This window comes from Diabrotica virgifera, chromosome 6, assembly GCF_917563875.1.
Source record: "Diabrotica virgifera virgifera chromosome 6, PGI_DIABVI_V3a".
Taxonomy (NCBI): domain Eukaryota; kingdom Metazoa; phylum Arthropoda; class Insecta; order Coleoptera; family Chrysomelidae; genus Diabrotica; species Diabrotica virgifera.
In genome coordinates this window covers 141,655,026-141,675,313 of record NC_065448.1, presented here as the reverse complement: position 1 = coordinate 141,675,313, position 20,288 = coordinate 141,655,026, and the positions used below count along the sequence as shown (strand labels likewise).

At 31.3% G+C, this 20,288-nt stretch overlaps 2 protein-coding genes across 5 annotated transcripts in view; one reads left to right on the top strand and one right to left on the bottom strand.

Annotated features, from left to right (window-relative positions):
• LOC114342007 (chromatin-remodeling complex ATPase chain Iswi) overlaps positions 1 to 20,288 on the bottom strand; it is a 260,788-nt gene that overhangs the window by 176,375 nt on the left and 64,125 nt on the right. The window lies entirely within an intron of this gene.
• LOC126886347 (uncharacterized) lies at positions 2,511 to 6,223 on the top strand. The gene is made up of 2 exons (XM_050653234.1): positions 2,511 to 2,878; positions 2,963 to 6,223. The coding sequence occupies exons 1-2, from the start codon at positions 2,669 to 2,671 to the stop codon at positions 4,157 to 4,159; spliced, it is 1,407 nt and encodes a 468-aa protein (XP_050509191.1). The 5' UTR covers positions 2,511 to 2,668; the 3' UTR covers positions 4,160 to 6,223.

Here is a 20,288-nt window from a genome sequence, read left to right as displayed (position 1 = left end):
AGATGTACTCAGTTTTCCATCTTGACCAAAAGCTTTGGCACATCTGCTGGAGAAGCTGGTATCGATTTAGTCTGGTGACCTTTATATCGGTTAGATCTTGGTCGGGAACTGCTATGATTGGTTTTCCAATAAGAAAGTGAGAGGGTGTTAAAAGACTGAGGTCATTAGGATCTGGACTAATAGGAGAAAGAGGGTGTGAGTTTAAAATTGCCTCTATTTGAATTATTAAAGTTTGAAACTCTTCATAAATAAGCGCAGTTTTTAACAAAACTCGTTTTAGATGTAATTTAGATGATTTTACTCAAAATGAGGTGAACAGGGCGGTATAAATTGCCATTCGATTTCTAGGGAATTTGTTAGTGACCATAATTTGTCTCTTAATTCATGTGCATTTAAAAAAGATGCTAATTCTCGTTGAGCACCTATAAAATTGCTTCCATTATCTGAGAATATTTTTACTGGTTTTCCTCTGCGGGACACGAACCTTCGTAAGGCTTGTAAAAGGCTTCAGATGAGAGACTTGAAATCAATTCTAGATGTACGGCCTTGGTGCTAAAGCAAATGAAAAAGAATGTGTGTGTACTTTGTACGCACGTAAGAAGTTATACTTCTATTATATGATTATATGATTATAAACGAAATTAATATACTTTTTATTTATATTTTATTTAAATATTAAATTAATTTTACTTACTCTTCTCAAACATTTTTATTAAAACAGTGCCAAAAATTAAAATAATAAAAAAATAAAACACACACAAACACATTAAAAATGCCACAAATGATTTCTGAACATTAATTGTCGGAAAAATTTTTAACTAAATACGTATTTTCTGAAAATAAAATTATATAATAAATATACTTACAATCATAAAATGTATAAAAAAAATAAAAAAATAAAAGTTTCTATTGGGATTCGAACCAACGTACCACGCCCCTGGTATTTGCGTTTTATTGGGATTCACTCGCATTAAAACCTCGCCACAGAGACAGCTTGTCATTATGTGCGAAGATCGTCTAACTAAACAGATTAACCTTTTGACATTTTTAACTTATGTAAATCAAATTATTTTGATTTTGAATTGAAATGATTTAGAATTGAAAAAATACAACAAAACATAGAGTAAGAAAACAATATATTAGGTGAATATTGATAGAAATTTTGATGGTAATCAAATTATGTAAATAAAAGTATTACATACTACTTATGTATTTTGGTAGGTTCAGGGTAGGTATCGGAGCCCGTATAACGACTAATAAATTTCGCAATCACTTGCGTCGTGCAAAGTGGCTATGTTCAAATATCATAACAAAATTTGATCAACTATTTATAAAACACTTACCAGTGAAAGATTCTTTAGCTTTGAATAAGCGAGATCTGCGGCACTTATACTAGTCACAGTTTGATGAGCTTTCACATTGGCATGCAACAATCATCTCTTCTATGTAAATAAGTCCAAAAATATAATATGAAAACTATTTAAAAAGGCAGTATAACCATTAACTAACTTTTTGTTTGTTGTTTCTCTTCCTACAAATTTTAAAACGCAACAAGCATACATTATAACCAAACCACAGTCCCACAGCTGTGCCACAGCTGCCATATTGGATAATTTTTGTGATGTCATTTGAACATCCAATCAGAACAAAGTTATAATGCGCATGCGCCCGGTCGCTAGGTTTTCCCATATAAAATTTCACCGTCATTACGCCCGTAAAGAAGTATAACTTCAAAAACCTATGTAACATTTACTGGTTTTGCATCCACGACCTTTTTTGTCTTTTATGAGAAATGGACCCGCATAATCAACAGCCGTTATTGTAAATGGACTAGAAGGCATCACTCTAGCCTAGCGCTAGGAAGATTTCCCATTATAGGCTGAATGGTTTTTGCATTAAATCTAAAGCATCTTATACACTTTCTGTCACTAGCACGAGCTAAGATGCGACCGAATATGGGCCAACAAATATCTCTTATACTATTGAGAAGTAATTGAGCACCACTGTGTAGTAGTATAAGATGTTGTTCTTGAAACAATAGTTTTGTGAAATGATGATTTCCATTAATTAGAATGGGGTGTTTTTTTATTGAAATTGTAGTCAGAATATTTGAGCCTACCGCCAACGGGCAAAATATTGACGGTCTAAAAATTGAGTGAGGCCACATAACCTATTCTTTGATGTGAGGCTCTTGTTGTTAGATAAATCTTTAATTTCGTTACAGAATTATTGATTTTGACATACTTTGATTAGTGAATTTAGGGAATACTTTAGTTCCGATAATGTCAACACCGGTTTTGCGATTATTTCTGTTAGCACAATTGTTTACAAATCTGAACATGTAGCTCGTGACTATTGGGACCGTGCAAGTTCGGAAAAGCGACACCTGGTTTCATAGCCCTGCACTTTTTTTCGCACTTTTAATTATATTGGCCAATCATATGGTCCTGGTTGCTGGATAATTGTCAAGGCCGGTGCCAAAAAAAGGAATAAGAAGAAATAGTAAGATTGAGGTTATGTAAGGGTAAACAGTAAACATATATTTTGTCCTTGTCGCAGCCTCCTAAAGATGCTAGCTTTAGGAGGCTGTGATTTTGTACGATTTGTCAAAACTGAATTTTGTATTGTATGTAGTAAAATGTAGTATGATTAGGATGCATCCTGTTATATGGATGCAATTATCAAAACAGGATTTAAGAAAATAAATCACAGAATAACTTTTCAACCCAACACCCAGTCAAAGGGAAAAGCTTTAGTCCTAGCAAGTCATGTTAAGAATGTTGAAGAATTAAGGAAAAATGGGCAAAGCAATTTAATTCAAGCACGTATAATTAGACAAACTTCTGTCACCTCTGAACCATATTATGCAAAACTATATGTAAGTTACTGTTTATTAAATATTCTACATTTTTTCAAATAAGTGTCTAATTGCAATAGTTAATGATTTATTTCTTTGTTTTAGATTGATGATAAAAGATTGATTACAGATGTGTATTGCAATTGTGTGTACAATCAAAGTAAAAAATGCAAGCATGTAGCTGCTCTTATTTATTTTGTAAATCATGAAGAAAGTTTAACAAAGACAGATCATGAACAGCAGTGGGGTAAACCGAGTATAAGTCAAATATCAAAAGAAAAGTACTCTAAGGGGAAGTTTTTCTATGAAATGAGAATGAATGCTAAAAAGCCGAAGAGTATTTCAAAATCATGTGATGATATAGATACAATTTTAACCTTAAAAAACCCTTCACCATTAAAATTAATCTGTGCAAGTATGAATTTAGATGACAGTAAACATGTAATTGCAGATTTACTCACAGAAATAACAAAAGGTGTTAAAACAAATTTAAAATTAGAAGAATGTCATGTTTGCATAGAGAATCTATTGTTGTTTGCAGCAGAATATCCAGTGTATTCAAATGAGCTTGATATTCCTAATAATTTAAAAGACTTTTATAAAAATCATATATTTTTGTGCAGTGAAGATATTTTAAAGCTATCTTGTGATACTCTTGGACAAGCGAAAGATAAAAATTGGTTTCTATCTAGAAAAAAAAGAATATCGGCTAGTAAAAATGCACATGAAATAAAGTGTAGAAAAACAAAAACTATAGAGAAATTATTATCAGAAATGATTTCTGATAAAACATTTTCTTCTAGATCAACAAAATATGGAAACCTCAATGAATCCAATGCAAGAGAATTGTATGAAAAGCAATTTAACATACAAGTAATTTTAACTGGATTCACAGTCAGTATGTTCCAACCATGGCTAGGTGCAAGTCTTGATGGTGTTGTTGTTAAAAATGGTATTATTTTAAGAATAGTAGAATTTAAGTGCCCTGCAAGCTGTGAGAAAAAACCTATTGTTGATGGAAGAAAATCCAATGTGCCATACTTAAAATATGAAGGAGGATGTTTTCTTTTAAGCAAAAGTCATATGTACTACACACAGTGCCAAATGCAAATGTACATTAGTGGCCAAAGCATCTGTGATTTATTTTTATGGTCACCAGTGGGTAGTTATTGTGTTCCTGTTTACCGTGATGAGACATTTATAAAAGCTGTTGTGCTCCAGTGTGAAAGTTTTTATTTTATACACTACTTACCTGAAGTGTATAAATTATTAAATAAAAAAGGTAACAATGATACTTTCTAATATCTTAAGTGAAATATTAATTCTTTTTGTTAACCTTCATAGGACTGAATGGGGTCCTTAAGATTCATTACATAATTTGTTGCTATATCTTTACCAATGTGTAATTTTAAGCTTTGACCTCTCATATATCTACAAATTATTCATTTCTTTGATAAATCATGAAGTAATCATTAATGTCTAGGAGCTGGTTTGAGTTTAAACTTTACATTTTTAAGTTGATGTCTGTTTAGACTAATGTCCATCCTTTATGATTTAACTTTATACTTAACTGTAGTTATTTATTTAATTGCCATTAGTTATTTGGATTTTAATGTATAATAATAAAACCATAATAGTTATTTTTATAATATAAGTGTTAAAAGTACACGTTTAAGGCACGCATATGAAAGTTTGCAGAATGAGCGAAAGCGTGTTCAGCAATTCACATGAGTGCCTTAAAAATGTACTTTTTAACACGCATATCATACAATATTTTTTCTACAAACGTAATTACAGGACAATAACTACAAAAACTTTTACTTAACTTGACTGACATTCCAATTTTATATTTTTTTGACATTACATCAAAATTGCATATACAGTCAATACGAACTGCCGTGCCTTAAAAATTTTAAAGCACTAGTGCCTTAAAGTAACATTTTTAATGGAGTGCTAAAAATTGCATTTTTAACACGGTTATAGAAAAAACTTATTTTTGAACAATATATCAGAAAATTTGTGTAGTATATAGCTTATCAAGCCAGAGCTACACTTGCACCCTAGTCCATCCTTTTCTCAAAATTTTAAGGTTCGTCCTATGAAGGTACAATGTTAAAAAATGTTCTTTTATTATAAATTTTTCTCATGTTCAAGAGTTCCCCAATAACTCTACATTACTATGTTTTCAAATTTCCTTTCCACAGAACAATCTATGGTATTCACAATACATTGGATATATACATGGGGCTATTAAATGATCTCGATTTTGATATTTTCAATATAACTTTTGCTTAAAAAAACATCCTCATTCATATTTTAAGTATGGCACATTGGATTTTCTTTCATCAACAATAGGTTTTTCCTCACAGCTTGCAGGGCACTTAAATTCTACTATTCTTAAAATAATACCATTTTTAACAACAACACCATCAAGACTTGCACCTAGCCATGTTGGAACTTACTGACCGTGAATCCAGTTAAAATTACTTGTACGTTAAATTGCTTTTCATACAATTCTCTTGCATTGGATTCATTGAGGTTTCCATATTTTGTTGATCTAGAAGAAAATGTTTTATCAGAAATCATTTCCGATAATAATTTCTCTAAATTTTTTGTTTTTCTACACTTTATTTCATGTGCATTTTTACTAGCCGATATTCTTTTTTTTTTCTAGATAAAAACCAATTTTTATCTTTCGCTTGTCCAAGATTATCACAAGATAGCTTTAAAATATCTTCACTGCACAAAAATATATGATTTTTATAAAAGTCTTTTAAATTATTAGGAATATCAAGCTCAATTAAACACACTGGATATTCTGCTGCAAACAACAATAGATTTTCTATGACATTCTTCTAATTTTAAATTTGTTTCAACACCTTTTGTTATTTCTGTGAGTAAATCTGCAATTACATGTTTACTGTCATCTAAATTCATACTTGCATAGATTAATTGTAATGGTGAAGGGTTTTTTAAAGTTAAAATTGGATCTATCATTACATGATTTTGAAATACTCTTTCGGCTGTTTAGCTTTTGTTCTCATTTCATAAAAAAACTTCCCCTTAGAGTACTTTTCTTTTGATATTTGACTTATACTGGGCTTACCCCAATGCTGTCCATGATCTGTCTTTGTTAAACCTTCTTCATGATTTACAAAATAAATAAGAGCAGCAACATGCTTGCATTTTTTACTTTTATTGTACACAATTCTTCTACATTCTTAACATGATTTTCTACACGACTAAAACTTTTCCCTTTGACTCAACAGTTGGTTAAAAAGTTATTTTGTGATTTTAGATTATAAGTAGTTTAAGTTTTGTCCTTTAACCCATATTATATTAAATAAATAAATTATGTTAATAATGTGTTAATTATTTTATTAATTATTGCATTAAACCATATTCAATACACCATTTATTTTTTGGAGGGATTAAGTATAATATTACACGCAATAAGAAGAAATAAAAATATTTTTTTATTGACCATTTATTTATTCACAAAGGAATTAACTTATTAAACACAACACTAAAATTAACAACCAAAGTGATAAAAAACAAACTTAATGAAGTTATAACATTAGCAGAGGAACAAAAAGGTTTTAAGTCAGCAAGATTATTCACCAATGGTATATTTATACTGAGGCAAGTTAAAGAGAAATCATTAGAATACAACAAACCAGCATATTTTGTTCTGAAGCTATTTTCTTGTGGCATTTTTATGATTAACTATTAATATGGTAAATAAGCCACAATTAAATTGAAAAAATAATTTTATTAACGTTTCGACGCTCAAATCGGGTGTTATTAGATGTTAAGGCTGCGTCCCACCACCAAATAATTTGAGCAAACTCCGGAAGTACGTCAAAGTGACGTTACAATTGCAGTTTTTTTGAAATTCTAAAAATCTGTGCTCTCAATATCAGTCTAGTTTGATCAATTTTTTGTATTGAGTTGTCTAACTTCTTTGTTCTTTACTTAAAATTAAAATTTTTCATTATTATCCACAATGAACACTAAGGATGTGACGTCACTAACTGTCACTTTCAGTTTGCTCAAACCAGTTTGATCAAATTATTTGATGGTGGGACCCGGCCTTTACTTAGCAACAACATTTTTGTTTAATTTAGTAGTATTTTGTATTTTGGCGACACCCGATTTGGGCGTCGAAACGTTAATAAAACAGACGATATTTATTTAGTGCACCTTAAGAAGGCATTTGACAGGGTAAAATTAAAGGGTGTTGTCCATTTGTTATACTCAAGAGAGGTACCTCTAGAAATAATGAAAATGTTCGAAGACATATACCTACCATAACCATACAATAAAAGTAATAGTAAAGTAAAAGATGGACTAACTGACCCAATTGAAGCTGGCAATAGAATAAGACGGGGGGATTCCCTGAGTTCTTTAATGCTCAACCTGATCATGGATGAAATAATAAAAAAAAATAAGAACTAAAAAAAGATACCCACTAGGAGAAAAACAATTTAAAATAATCTGCTATGCAGATGATGCAAAACTGATCTCTCAAAGTAAAGATGATTGCAAGTCACCTGCTGCAGGTGGTAGAAAAAGTGATTCTCAAACCACAATTTGGATTCCCAGATATCCAAACTATAATTGACAGCAAGTCAAAAAAAATTTTCTTGTTATGCTAGGTACCTTTTTTAGAAAGAAAAAAAAATTTCTCAAGAAGAAACTGAGCAAACATATACTACAGCTAGAGTCAGGATGCACGTGGAAAGAATAATGCAACAGCTGATGACTTAATATTCACGGATGTGAATCTTGAACCCTGATACAATCGGAAAGAAGAAAGATAGATGCCACTGAAATGTTCTATTGGAGACGAATGTTATAATAATTCAATTAATATGTTCAATGTTAATAATTAAATTTTAAAAAAGCTAAACGTTAGCCAACGACTCTCCAATAAAGTTCATCTTCAATAATTAACATACTTTGGACATGTTATGAGAGCAAACACAGAAAATATGGAAAGACTCATTATATAAGGTGGAAGGCCGAAGACCATGGGGAAGATCCCCAACAAGATGGATCGATCAAATTACAGGAATATAAAAGCGAACTATACATGAGTTAAAAGAAATGACCAGAGACAGAGATCTTTGAAGACGGAGAATACATGACATCATGTTGACCTCTAAACTCCCACCGGGGTCCGGATTGAAGAGAGATACTTCTAGCTATTGAAAGTTCAAAACAGAAGTGGAATATCAAGTGAATAGAGCACACAGAGTCACAGTTTGCCTGAATGATACAATATGGAGAAATAAAATATCGGAAAAGAAATGAAAGGAAGAATTTACAAAACAGTCATCAGACCAATAATGACAGACACAGCAGAAACACAACCTGACACAGAAAGAACAAAAATATTGCTAAAAATAGCAGAGATGAAAACCCTTCAATAATTGAATGGGTCCGCAAAATAACGTTGTAAGCGCCACATCACTCGTTTTTAAGAAATCGAAAAAGAAATTTTAAAATTATAACAAAGGCAAACTTAAACATTTTAAGAGTTAGCAATAAAGTTTGTAAATACAAATTATAAACTGTATTACTCACCCTTAAAATGTTTAAACTCAGCAGTATCACAATGTCTTAACTGTTTCTTCGACTTCTAAAAAACGAACAATGTAGCGCTTACAACGTTATTCAGCGGACCCATTCAATTATTGTTTTCACTTTTTTCAGCAAATATTGGAGGCTGTAGATTAACTAATACACAGCATATATGTATTATGTCATCGACGTTGTCAAACAAATATTCAGGTATTTTATTTAAAATATTATAAGTCTTCAGCCTTTGCATTATTCTTTCCACGTGTATCCTGACTCTAGCTATAGTATATGTTTGCTCAGTTTCCTCTTGAGAAAATTCTTTTTTTCTTTCTAAAAAAGGTGGCATAACAAGAAGAATTTTTTTGCCTTGACTGTCAATCACAGTTTGGATATCTGGGAATCCTTTGTCAGCCAATACTACATCCTCTTCTTCTAATAGATCAATTAAACCTGATTCAATTGTGATTTGAGAATCACTTTTTCTACCACCTGCTGCAGGTGACTTGAACAGATGAAGCCACTGGGAGTAATACCAATTAACACTTTGAGAGTAAATCCTTTTTTATAATTAGAATAACAATACACGCGATGATCTACTGCAGAAGGCACATCAATTTTAAATTCAGTACAATCAATAATGACACGAGTATTGCTATAGTTTGGTTTGAAGCAATCTGGCATTGTTGCTCGGACACTTAATTTATCTGGCCAAAATACTAATGTTGCAGTTGCTTCAGCTAGATTATCTAAAGTTGAATAAAATATTATTGATACTGTTGTTCGATGAATAGAAAACATTGAGCTTATTGCTGCAAATGTTAAGGCAGTTTTTATTTTTAACAGAAAAATGAATAGCCTAATTTTTTTGGATACCTGAATATTTTTTTAACGTTCATTTTATTTAATAAATAGTTAAAAGTATCAAAAGATACACCAGCGAGACCTGTTAATTGTTCATCATTCGTAACAACCCCTTCGAAATGAAGTTCGTCACCATTAAATTCATTGTATGGAAAATCAGATCCAACTGCTGTATTCACAAGAACTTTTGATGGTGTACCACATTTTTTATGAATTTTTTTTTTGGTATTTATTGTTAAATCACTTTGTGGTATATTAATTTCAGTTTGAGTTTCTGCTTCACAACAATTAGGTCCAAAAATGAATCTATTACAACACAGAATTTTTTCAACACTATCGCAACTAACAAAAATATCAACTTGACATGCTTGATCACTTTTATTGCCACAGGTACCAGCCACTGACTCCTCTTGTACCATATCACACTCATTTTCACTCATTGAATTGGCTGTTATTTCTGACTCCAAATTCTTCAGGTGCTGTTCATCCTCACAACTGATAGGCTTATTATCTACAATTAGTGGTGAACGTTTTTGTAGACAAGGCTTTTTGAAATGATCATGTCTATTTAGAGATGCATTTTGAATGAATTTTGGTGAAAATATTGTTGGTACATAATTAGCACCGAGTGTATTTATTCCTTTTTTATTTCCAATAAAGTGGGCACTGCAGATTAGGTGAGAAGATGTAGGATTCCAATTGCTGTCATATCCACTGCAAGATAAAATTAATTAAATTCACTTTAATAATTGCATATCATATCAATTTGTGGAGAAACATTAAGGTCTGATTTCATAATGACCACCTAAAGTACACTTTAAGTAGGGTTTATTTATTTTAGACTAAAAGTGCATAACTGTATCTTTTGTCAATCCCAACCTTTCCAAGAAACAAATAATACATCATCATAATATTGGTCCCAGTCATGGGCGCCCATATATCAAAATCCAGGGGGGGGCAAGTCAACTCAAATTTTTATTTTGATCCATACAACTTAATAAAAACTAAAATAGCCGATTGCAAAAATGCAAAAATATAAACATGATTTACAAACAGTAAAGAAATACCAGAAAAGTAAAAGTAATCTTCAACAAAAAATTATTAACAACATAGCACTTATTTTATGGTATGACTTTATACATACAAATTTTATTATACAAAATTTTTTATGTAGGAATAAAAAAATCAATTTTAAGCAAGGATGTTAAAAAATAGTAATAAAAAAAGCAGGTACTCTGAGATACGAAATGCAACACAAGCAATAGTATAGTTTAAATAATATGTAAGTAACATAATATCTGAATTGGAAAATTTCTTTTACTAGGAAATTAAAACAAATATTCAAAACTGTACTACGTTGAAAGGGTTAGGGTAGGGTGTACACCCTTCTACTAAAATGCTTAGCCGAAATTGCATAAATAGTCCAATGTGTGCAGTCTTCAAATACTTCGCTGGGTGCCAACTTATTTATATTTGACATTAAAAATTTGTACTTACATGTTGTAAACAATTGAAGAAATTTAATTAAAAATTTATTTGTTATAATTTATTAAAAAAAAATTTTTTTTCAATTAGTATTGTATTTATTATTATTTATTGAAACGAATAATTTCCCAATAGAATCTAAAATGGTAAAATGTTAAACCCAACAAAACGTAAAAAGTAAACTTGATATTGAAGGCTAGTGCTCTGTATCTGCTGGTGAAAATAAAAACTGAAGGTTTCTGGGCTTTTGTCCAAACTCATCTATTACTTTTTTAATAAAATCATTTCGATTGTTTTCTATTTTATTTCTATGAACGCTCATCATACATAGACCATCTAATCTTTGTTCACTTATCGTGGACCTAATCCAGGTTTTAACCCTTCGAAGAGTTGAAAATGATCTTTCAATCGTGCATGTAGTGGGAGGAAGGCACAAAGAAATTTCTATAGCTTGGGCTATAGCTGGGTAAAATAAGCAATGGTCTAGTAGCTCTATCATGGAAATATCTTCTACATCTAAATTGGTTTGATTTTTCCAATAATAGAGACACAATGATGCCTGTTCTTTTAGATTAGTAATTTTGTATAAATTATTTATGATTTCTATTATTTTGGCGAGGTCTTCTTCAGTTAATTTTATTATGTTTTTGGGATGCAGGTTATACAATAACATACCAGGATTATTGTCTTCTGAAAATCTGACACCAAGAGAACTAATTAAAGAATCTAGGTACGGAATAAATAATGACACTCTAAAAAAGTCTTCAGCGGAATTAACTGCATGGTTTGACCGTTGTGTTTGCTTTCTAGCGATTCGTGGTTTTTCAAGGGTAATACTTAGAGATTCGGCATCATTTGTACTCTTTTCAAAAATTGTTTTAAAAGTTGTTTCCGCTTCTTGTCTGTGCTTTGTTATCATACCAAGAAATAACTGTATATGATTTTTAACTGCCAGCATATCTATTGATTTAGTTTGTAAAATGTTTACTATGGGTTCTAAGAAAGAAGAATATTTGGAAATCAAATTTAGGGAAATTATAAAAGTGGAATCAGATGTGGCACATGAAAGCTGCTGTGCTCTTGATCTTGTTGAGCAATTAAATTTGTTATCTGCTATTATTGTTTCTAAAACATTTTTGATTTCAATAAAATTTTCTGAAAATATTCGAATAGATTTGTATTTTGATGACCAGCGAGTTTCGGATAACAAAGGCATGTTTGGTGCTAATCGCCGTCTCAAAGTACTATCACGAAAAAATTTGATGACATCTTTAATAATTCCCACACAATTCTGAATTTCTCTAACAGTATTTAAATCATTGACAACCAGATTTAATTTGTGTGAGGCACAATGAAAAAATAATGCTTTAGGATGTTTTTCTCTAATTATTTTTTGAACACCACCCTCTTGACCAGCCATAGTCGCGCATCCATCAAATCCCAACCCCACCAATTTTTCCACATTTAAATCAATTTTTGAAAGAAATGTTAAAATTTCAAGTGCTATTGATTTAGCATTTAATTCATTTAATGGTACGAAACCCAAAAAATCTTCATGAATTATATTTCCGTTAACTGTTTGTTTTTCAACATATCTCACCCCAATAGATAGTTGTTCGACTCCAGATATATCTGCAGTCTCATCGGCAAGCAAGGAAAATGCGATTGTGTTTGGATGGTTTATTTTTTCGATAATTTGCCGTCGAACAACTAAGCCACATATATTTATTAGCTCATTTTGAACTCTATGTGAAGTATATTTTGCTTTGCCACTTGCACTTTTTAAATGATCTATTAGACGAGTGTCACCAGATTCGGCCCTGAAATTAAGAAGTTTTACAAAATTTCCATCGTTAGATTCTTTTCCACGCAATGCTAAATCGCTCGTTCCACAAAGAACGATTGTTGAAAGAATAGAAAACAATTTAGATCGATTTTCTTCAATTTTTAAATGAACTGCTTTATTTAATTGCAAATCTACACTGAGACTTTTTTGCGATATTACATCAATAAAACCTTTAGATTTTATGAGACTCTCTTTATGCCATTCGGAATTTTCATGAGATTTTGCATATTCGTGAAATTTTTTGTATTTATCACCCAGGCAACCAAGTGACGTCAACAACGTCGAGGAAACGTCAGTATTTGGTGGAATATATACACGTAGTTGAACATTACGTCATATCGACGTCTTTTGTAGGTGATTTTAAATACGTAAGATTAATGACGTTAAAATACGTTTAAAAGACGTTTTCATTTCAGCCAGCCCAAGTCTGACGTCACGAAATTGGGAGGAGCTTGGAGCTTAAAAGTTACAAAACTAGGGTTATGTTTGTATCATCGTTGTCGTTTCATTTCATTGTTTGTTTGTCCTAGTATTTTGCCTTTTTTGGATTCATTTGGATTTTGTTGGCTGTTTTGTGTGTATTTTTTAAAACTTCTGTTTGTCATTTGTAAATTTTATAAATTTACCACAATGCAAAGAGATTATTAAAGGAAATTATTAATGGAAACTCCGCAGATGTTTTAGAAAGGTAGGCGAAACAATTTTTTATTTACTATTCATTTTCCCTGATATTTATCAATAATGATGAATTTTGCAAGCAATAACATTATTTCTTTCCTTGTTTTAGATATTCATTGAAGCTGAAAATAATTGGAGATTTAGATCCATATACAATTCAGTCATCAGAATTGGATTTTACAGTGCATTCCATAAATTACTGTTATAATGCTATTATAGATAGACTGGTAGAGTCTCACAGTTACTGCTTTAAGCAGCAGATGAAAGCATACAAAAGCCTTCAGGCACATAAAAGCCTTCACAACTGGATTTGTTTTGAAACATTGATGTTTTGATGATTTCTATATTATTGTTGGAAAGGTAAGTCTTTATTTTATTTATTCACCATTAAGAAATATATGGATAACTATTAGTGTCTTTCGGATAAATGGGTTTTAAATATTAGATTTATTTACGTTTATATATCTGTATGAAACCAGACATATTGTCCTAATTTGTAAACTGTGTAACTCCATATTTCTCTGAAAATGAGTTATTACTGCCATTTATTTGAAAAAATCCCTACTCGTTTAAAAAAGGATGCACATGCATATTTTTACCAGAAGAGTAAATAGTGACATCTTCGTATACACTGTATCTCCCTTGCAGCAAATTTAGTACGAAAAATATGTATCTCCCCAGTTTGTCATACCACACGATTGACCTCACTGTTTAGAAAGTGATATTTTCAAGAAAGAGTTGGTGGTAAATAATATTAATACACTCATTAAACAATATAGGTACAAATGTTAGTACCTATCTATAAAATATTCCATTTTAGCATTCTATCTTTTAAAATGGGAGATACATAGTATTCGCATTAGTCATATTTAGAGAAATAATTTTTTGTGCCTCTGTAAAATTTGGATAAATGGAGTTACACAGTTTACAGATTAGGTCGACGACATGTAATTGCTATGATAGAAAAGAGAATAATAAACAGTCATGATCGTTTGTTCTAAAATTATATTATATGAATATCTGATTTTAAAATATTCTCAATCATTGTAAAGAACGCAAATACTCGAATGAAAATAAATTTTTGTACTTGAAGCATTCCCACAAAGATAAAATATTTTTTTTAGGTGAAAAATTCCCAAAAAGCTAATGCTAAACCGCTAGATGCTTCGGTGAATAGCCAGTTCCAATGGCATAGCAAATGCACATTGTATGTGTATGGCCAGTAATATTGAAATTTGCAGCCATATTGCAGCAATCTTATTTGCAGCTGAGTATGCCCACAGCAAGACAGAAGAAGAAGAACCCAATGCATGTACAGATGTTACAGCTATGTACATTCTCTGGTGAAAAACTAATGAGTTTTCAAGCTGTTCGGTCAGAGTGCTTGTTGCGCTCTCTAAACGAACTGAAATATAAGACGGCTTTGGCTTCATGTTGCAGTGATATGAAAATGGTTAGTCATTTTTAATTATAATGTACTTCTTCATCATGAGTATTTATGTATAGGGCTTTTCATTCACAGTCATTTGTTTCGAGCTTCTGTCATGTGTCACATAATATTAATATTATATCTACGTCATACGTTATTGGTATATATCAATGATACACACCAAAGACATATGGCATAGATATATTAATATTATGTGACACATGACACATGCTCGAAACAAATGACAGTCGATAAAAAGCCCTATTAGTCTTTTAAGTGTGTATTATCAGATATCACATGTAAATTGTTTTTATCATGTTAATTTGGTCATTACAGTCCCTTAATCAAAAAATATATTTTTCAGGTGTCTGTGGATCTTTTTGTATGCAAAAATTTGTAATAATTATTTGAAATCATTTTGAGGATTATTAGAGTATGGAAATATATGTGAGAACACATACTATTATAGTTTTGTCCTATTTTTTATCATTCAATAGTCTTCTTAAAATTTATAAATATAAAGCAGATAGTTTTCATTGAAATTCAATATATTGGGTCTTATTTGTATGTATTCATTTTTGACTAAAGGTACGATTCCGATAACGACTGCAGACAGTAACTGCAAACATCAGTTGCAGTTCTCGGCGTTATGGACGTTACTACTATGCACTATTTATCTGTATGAGACTTATTCCGACATCTGACTGCAACTGCTGTCTGGCAGAACGTCAGTTGCTAATAATTATGCAAATTATTAGTGCAAAATAATGACGTCTGTCATGGTGACAACTGTAACTGCCATCTGCAGTCGTTGTCGGAATCGTACCTTTAAAGTGTGTGGTATAATTATAATAATTATATATATTATATAACTTAAATGGTTTAAACTTAAGTTTGTTATTACATTGTGACTTAAATGTTTAATTTGTTAATAAATGATTTATTAGTTTATATGTTGTTTCACTTTTGACACAGTAAATACTTATAATATAAAAAGTGAAAATTCTATGTATGTTATATATGTTGCATTGAGGATATTATAATTCTATGCATGTTAACAAACCTTCCATTTGGTTTTACTTAAATGTAAAAATTGCAATACTAACAATGCCCATACGAATAATTGAATGGGCCTGCCGAATAACGTTGTAAGCGCCACATGGTTTGTTTTTGAGAAGTCAAAGAAAGAGTTTTAATATTGTGATGATGGTGAGTTTATACATTTTAAGGGTTAGTAATACAGTTTTTAAATACAAAATACAAACTGTATTACTCACCTTTAAAATGTATACACTCACCATTATCACAATATAAAACTTTTTCTTTGACTTCTCAAAAACAAACCATGTGGTGGACCCATTCAATTATTGTGTATTTCTAAAACCCTAAAATGAAAATTAAATCTAAAAAACGACGCAAAATCGACGTAAAAACTACGTTTTTCATATCACGTATTTAAAACGTGATAAAAATGACGTGATTTATGGTGGGACATATTCACGTGATCTTCGACGTCGAAAAAACGTGATAAACTGACGTCGTTTGGTGATAATAATGACGTTTTTTCAACGTTTTTTAAACGTTATTTGGTTGCCTGGGCAAAAGCTTTACAAATGAAAAGGCTTTGATATCCCCTTTTTACAGGCGATCTAAATAACACACAATGTATGCATAATGCTCCTTGTAATTTTTTTGAATAAATTATCCACGGAAATTGATTAAACCATTCGTATCTAAAGTACCTGCCTTTTTGGGCATTATTGCAATTTTCCTTAAAGTTAAAATTTCTATCTGGATTAGGTATATTTGTAATTAAATTATATTTTTCTGAGTCCGTTAGATTACTAGCCATAGTTATATCAATAAAATCACCGATATCAAACTCAAAGTTTTCAATATGTACCGAACCGGAAATTTCACTTGACGTTCCTGCTGCGATATTAGGAGTTATATTTTTTGATTTAGCAGCATTCGGATTTTTAACTTCCAAACTTGGTTTCCTTTTCGAAGCAGGCTCATCAGCCAAGGTTCCAGATGTATTTGGTAAAGGCCTTTTAAGATATTTTCGAATATCCTGCATGTTTAGTAAGATTCCTTCTGCAACCTAAAATAGGTATGAACACATTTTTTAGAAATCTAGGCCAGTACTACCAGGCCAGCAGTACAAGAGGTCGCGTTGATTACTAATTTTATTTAATAACAGTTTGCCCCTAATAGTTGCGGAATTTAAACGTCAGCTGTTCAAGTATTGGTAAAAATGTACAATTAAACAGCACATGAAAGTTGGTATCTTTTATAATAGTGCAGTCACTCACAGTTTTTGCTAAGAATTTTAAAGTACCGCTTGGATTGACATGAAATTTTGCATACACATAGTTAACATGTCAACATTCTTTTTTTTAACTTTTATTCGTTATCATCTTCAGCTCCGCTACGGAACAGGAAACTGATGCTCGTTATGCTGATTATTAAATTAAATTATTTTATTCAGTATAAAATTCCCAGAAATAGTGCAATGCAACGCAATCTCTTCCCTACTATAAATATTTTTTAAACATTTTAATATGGGATCTATAAAAATACTTAGATACCTACCACGATCGATGTTTTCTATCAGTTCAGCAGACGTTTTTCTTGAGGTGGAGGTTGTAATAACTATAAATATAAACGCCAAATTGTTGGTAATTTACGCTGCGTGTCCGGGAGAAAAACTTGAAAGTAAATCACTTTATAACTTGAGCACCTAAACTACTTCAACATTATTACAAAATCACTAAACTGATTTAATATTGCACTAAGCGAACCTCAAAAAGTAATAATAAAAACGACGAGTTTCGAAAGAAGCGGGAGGAAGAAGGAGCAATAGGAAAATAATAATACAATCGGATCGGATACACCAATTTGTCTATCTTGTACAACAGGTACAGTGCAACAAGCGGGTGGTGGTGGCTGATCTTGTCGTATTCTGCATTTGTCGCTGTGTATTTTCGCTCAAGGTCACCCGCCGGCCGCCAGCAACAGGCGTAGAAAACAAAAACCTTTTCTGATTACAGGGAAAAATTTACAGCTATTAGAGGATTTAAATTTTCAAGTGAAAAACCGCATTTCTCGGTATTTCGCTGGATTAGTTTCCGGTTGTTTGCTGTTTTTAGGTATTGTTGCAAGTTTCTCGCCACAATATGCGTAAATAATGTATTTTTATTTTTTAAATATACTTACATACCTACTGATTTTTTAAATAATATTACTAATGATAGGGGGGGGGGGGGCAACTGCCCCCTCTTGCCCCCCCCTATGGGCGCCCATGGTCCCAGTAATTAGTTATACATAATAGGTTTGTTCTAGCATGTAATTTTGTATGGTTTGACACCAGATTATTGTACTGCTTTACTGCCTATGTTCAATCCACAAACTGTTTTTTGCTAGAACGCTTTTTGGCTTTTTTCTCTCGGAGTAAATACGGAGTAAATATTTTAATTTTGAGGTTAGATTAGATATACAATTTTCATACAAGTACACATCTAAATTTTCAAGACTATTAATATTGAAAATGAAAGTTATACACGTAAATAATGGTAAGTAATATAGTCGAAACATGTGTATTACTTTCATTTAAAATTTATAAACCTCAAACAATTAATTCCACCCACAAAATCTTTGACTTTAAACGCCATCAATAAAATGCGCATGCTTCTGATTTGATTCTGATAGTTTCAAACATTCTGATGCTAGAACAAACGTAATAAGTAACTGAATAAATACGTAATATTCAGCATTTTTTTTTAATTTCAAGAAACTAAAATTTAAACAATGAAATTGATTTTGAGTTTAAAGTGAACTTTAAACGTTCTTTAAGAGAGGTTTATGGTATAATTTATGGTATAATAAAACTGAAATTTACACTTAAAAGTGAACTTTTATTTAATATTCACTTCAAATTGATTATAAAATCGGGCGCAAAAATGCATAATTTAGGATTAATGAATAATAGTACTTACTTTTGTTTTATTATGATGGAAATCCACTTTTCTCTTTGTATTAATTTGTGCTCAATAGTTGGAAATGAATAGAACTTAACCTGACAATTTTTTGTTGTATTTTTACATTTTTTAACACAGCATTTGCGAAATCCCATTTTCTTCAATTACAGTAGTTATATGAAATATGTCAATATGACAATTTCAATTGACAATATGGATTATTTGCGAAGAAAAATGCAAATTTTCTCCGCTGCTCGCGCACGTGCGTTTCGCGTATCCCCTCCAAGTACTTGCACACCGCGAATACACATTTTAAAGAAATTAGAGAATCGATCAAACAAAAAACTCAAAATATCTGATGCATTTTGAACTAATAGAGTTTGAGTTTTTAGCTCTGGTATGTGATCTACTTTAAATTGGTCATTGGGCCAAAATTGTGAATCTAGAATTATCCAAGATGGACCGTGCCACCAAGTTTCAGAATTTAATATTTGACTGGGCAACATGCCTCTTGAAATTAAATCTGCTAGATTTTCCTTGGTTGAAATATCCTTCCACTGGTAATTTTTCGTTAGTGATTATATTTCCGAGGTTCGATTACCTGTGAAAGTTTTTAGTAAATTTGTACTAGTTCTTACCCAAGCCAGTGTTATAGTTCAATCGGACCAAAGAAAATATTGATTAAATTGTAAATTTATGGAGGTCTGAACTTTATCAACAAGGCGCACCAATAGCAAGGCTCTGCAAAGCTCTAGACGAGGAATACTGACTGTTTTTACAGGTGCAACCTTGGATTTTGCACACAACAAACTTACTTACCATTTTTATCAGAATAATTCACCATTCTGATGCATCGCAAAAGCCGTGCAACTGCAATTCTGTTGTTCTGAAGCTATTTTCTTGTGGCATTTTTACAATTTTAACTATTTAGAATGGGAAATAAGCCACAATATTATTAAAAAATGATTTTTATTAACGTTTCGATGCCCAAATCGGGTGCCGTTGTCAAAATACAAAATACTTTTTTTATAAAATACAGTATTTTGTATTTTGACAACGGCACCCGATTTGGGCGTCGAAACGTTAATAAAAATCATTTTTTAATAATATTGTGGCTTATTTCCCATTCTAAATAGTTAAAATTGCAATTCTGTTGGATTGCATAATATAGCATGCCGTGATATTGACACATTGTTTAATAGAGGAAGTTCGTTTTGCAAGTTGATCCATTTAGAATAAATTTTTTCAGGTAAACTGTCATCCCAGGATAATTTATTGCACCATACGTTTTGCATAATGATTTTACCTATGATAGTACATGGGCTTAATAGACCTAGAGGATCAAAGATTTTTGCTATTGAAGATAAAATTGATCTTTCAGTGATTTTTTGTTTAGACAAATTTTTATTGATGTTATAGAATAAACTGTCATTCGAACACGACCATATTAGTCCTAAAGTCTTTGTCTTATTGTCATCGCTTGGAAACTCTAAATTGTCGAAAGCTGAATCAGAATTTGTTATATCCTTTAGAACTTGTGAGTTGTTGGAACACCATTGTCTCAGG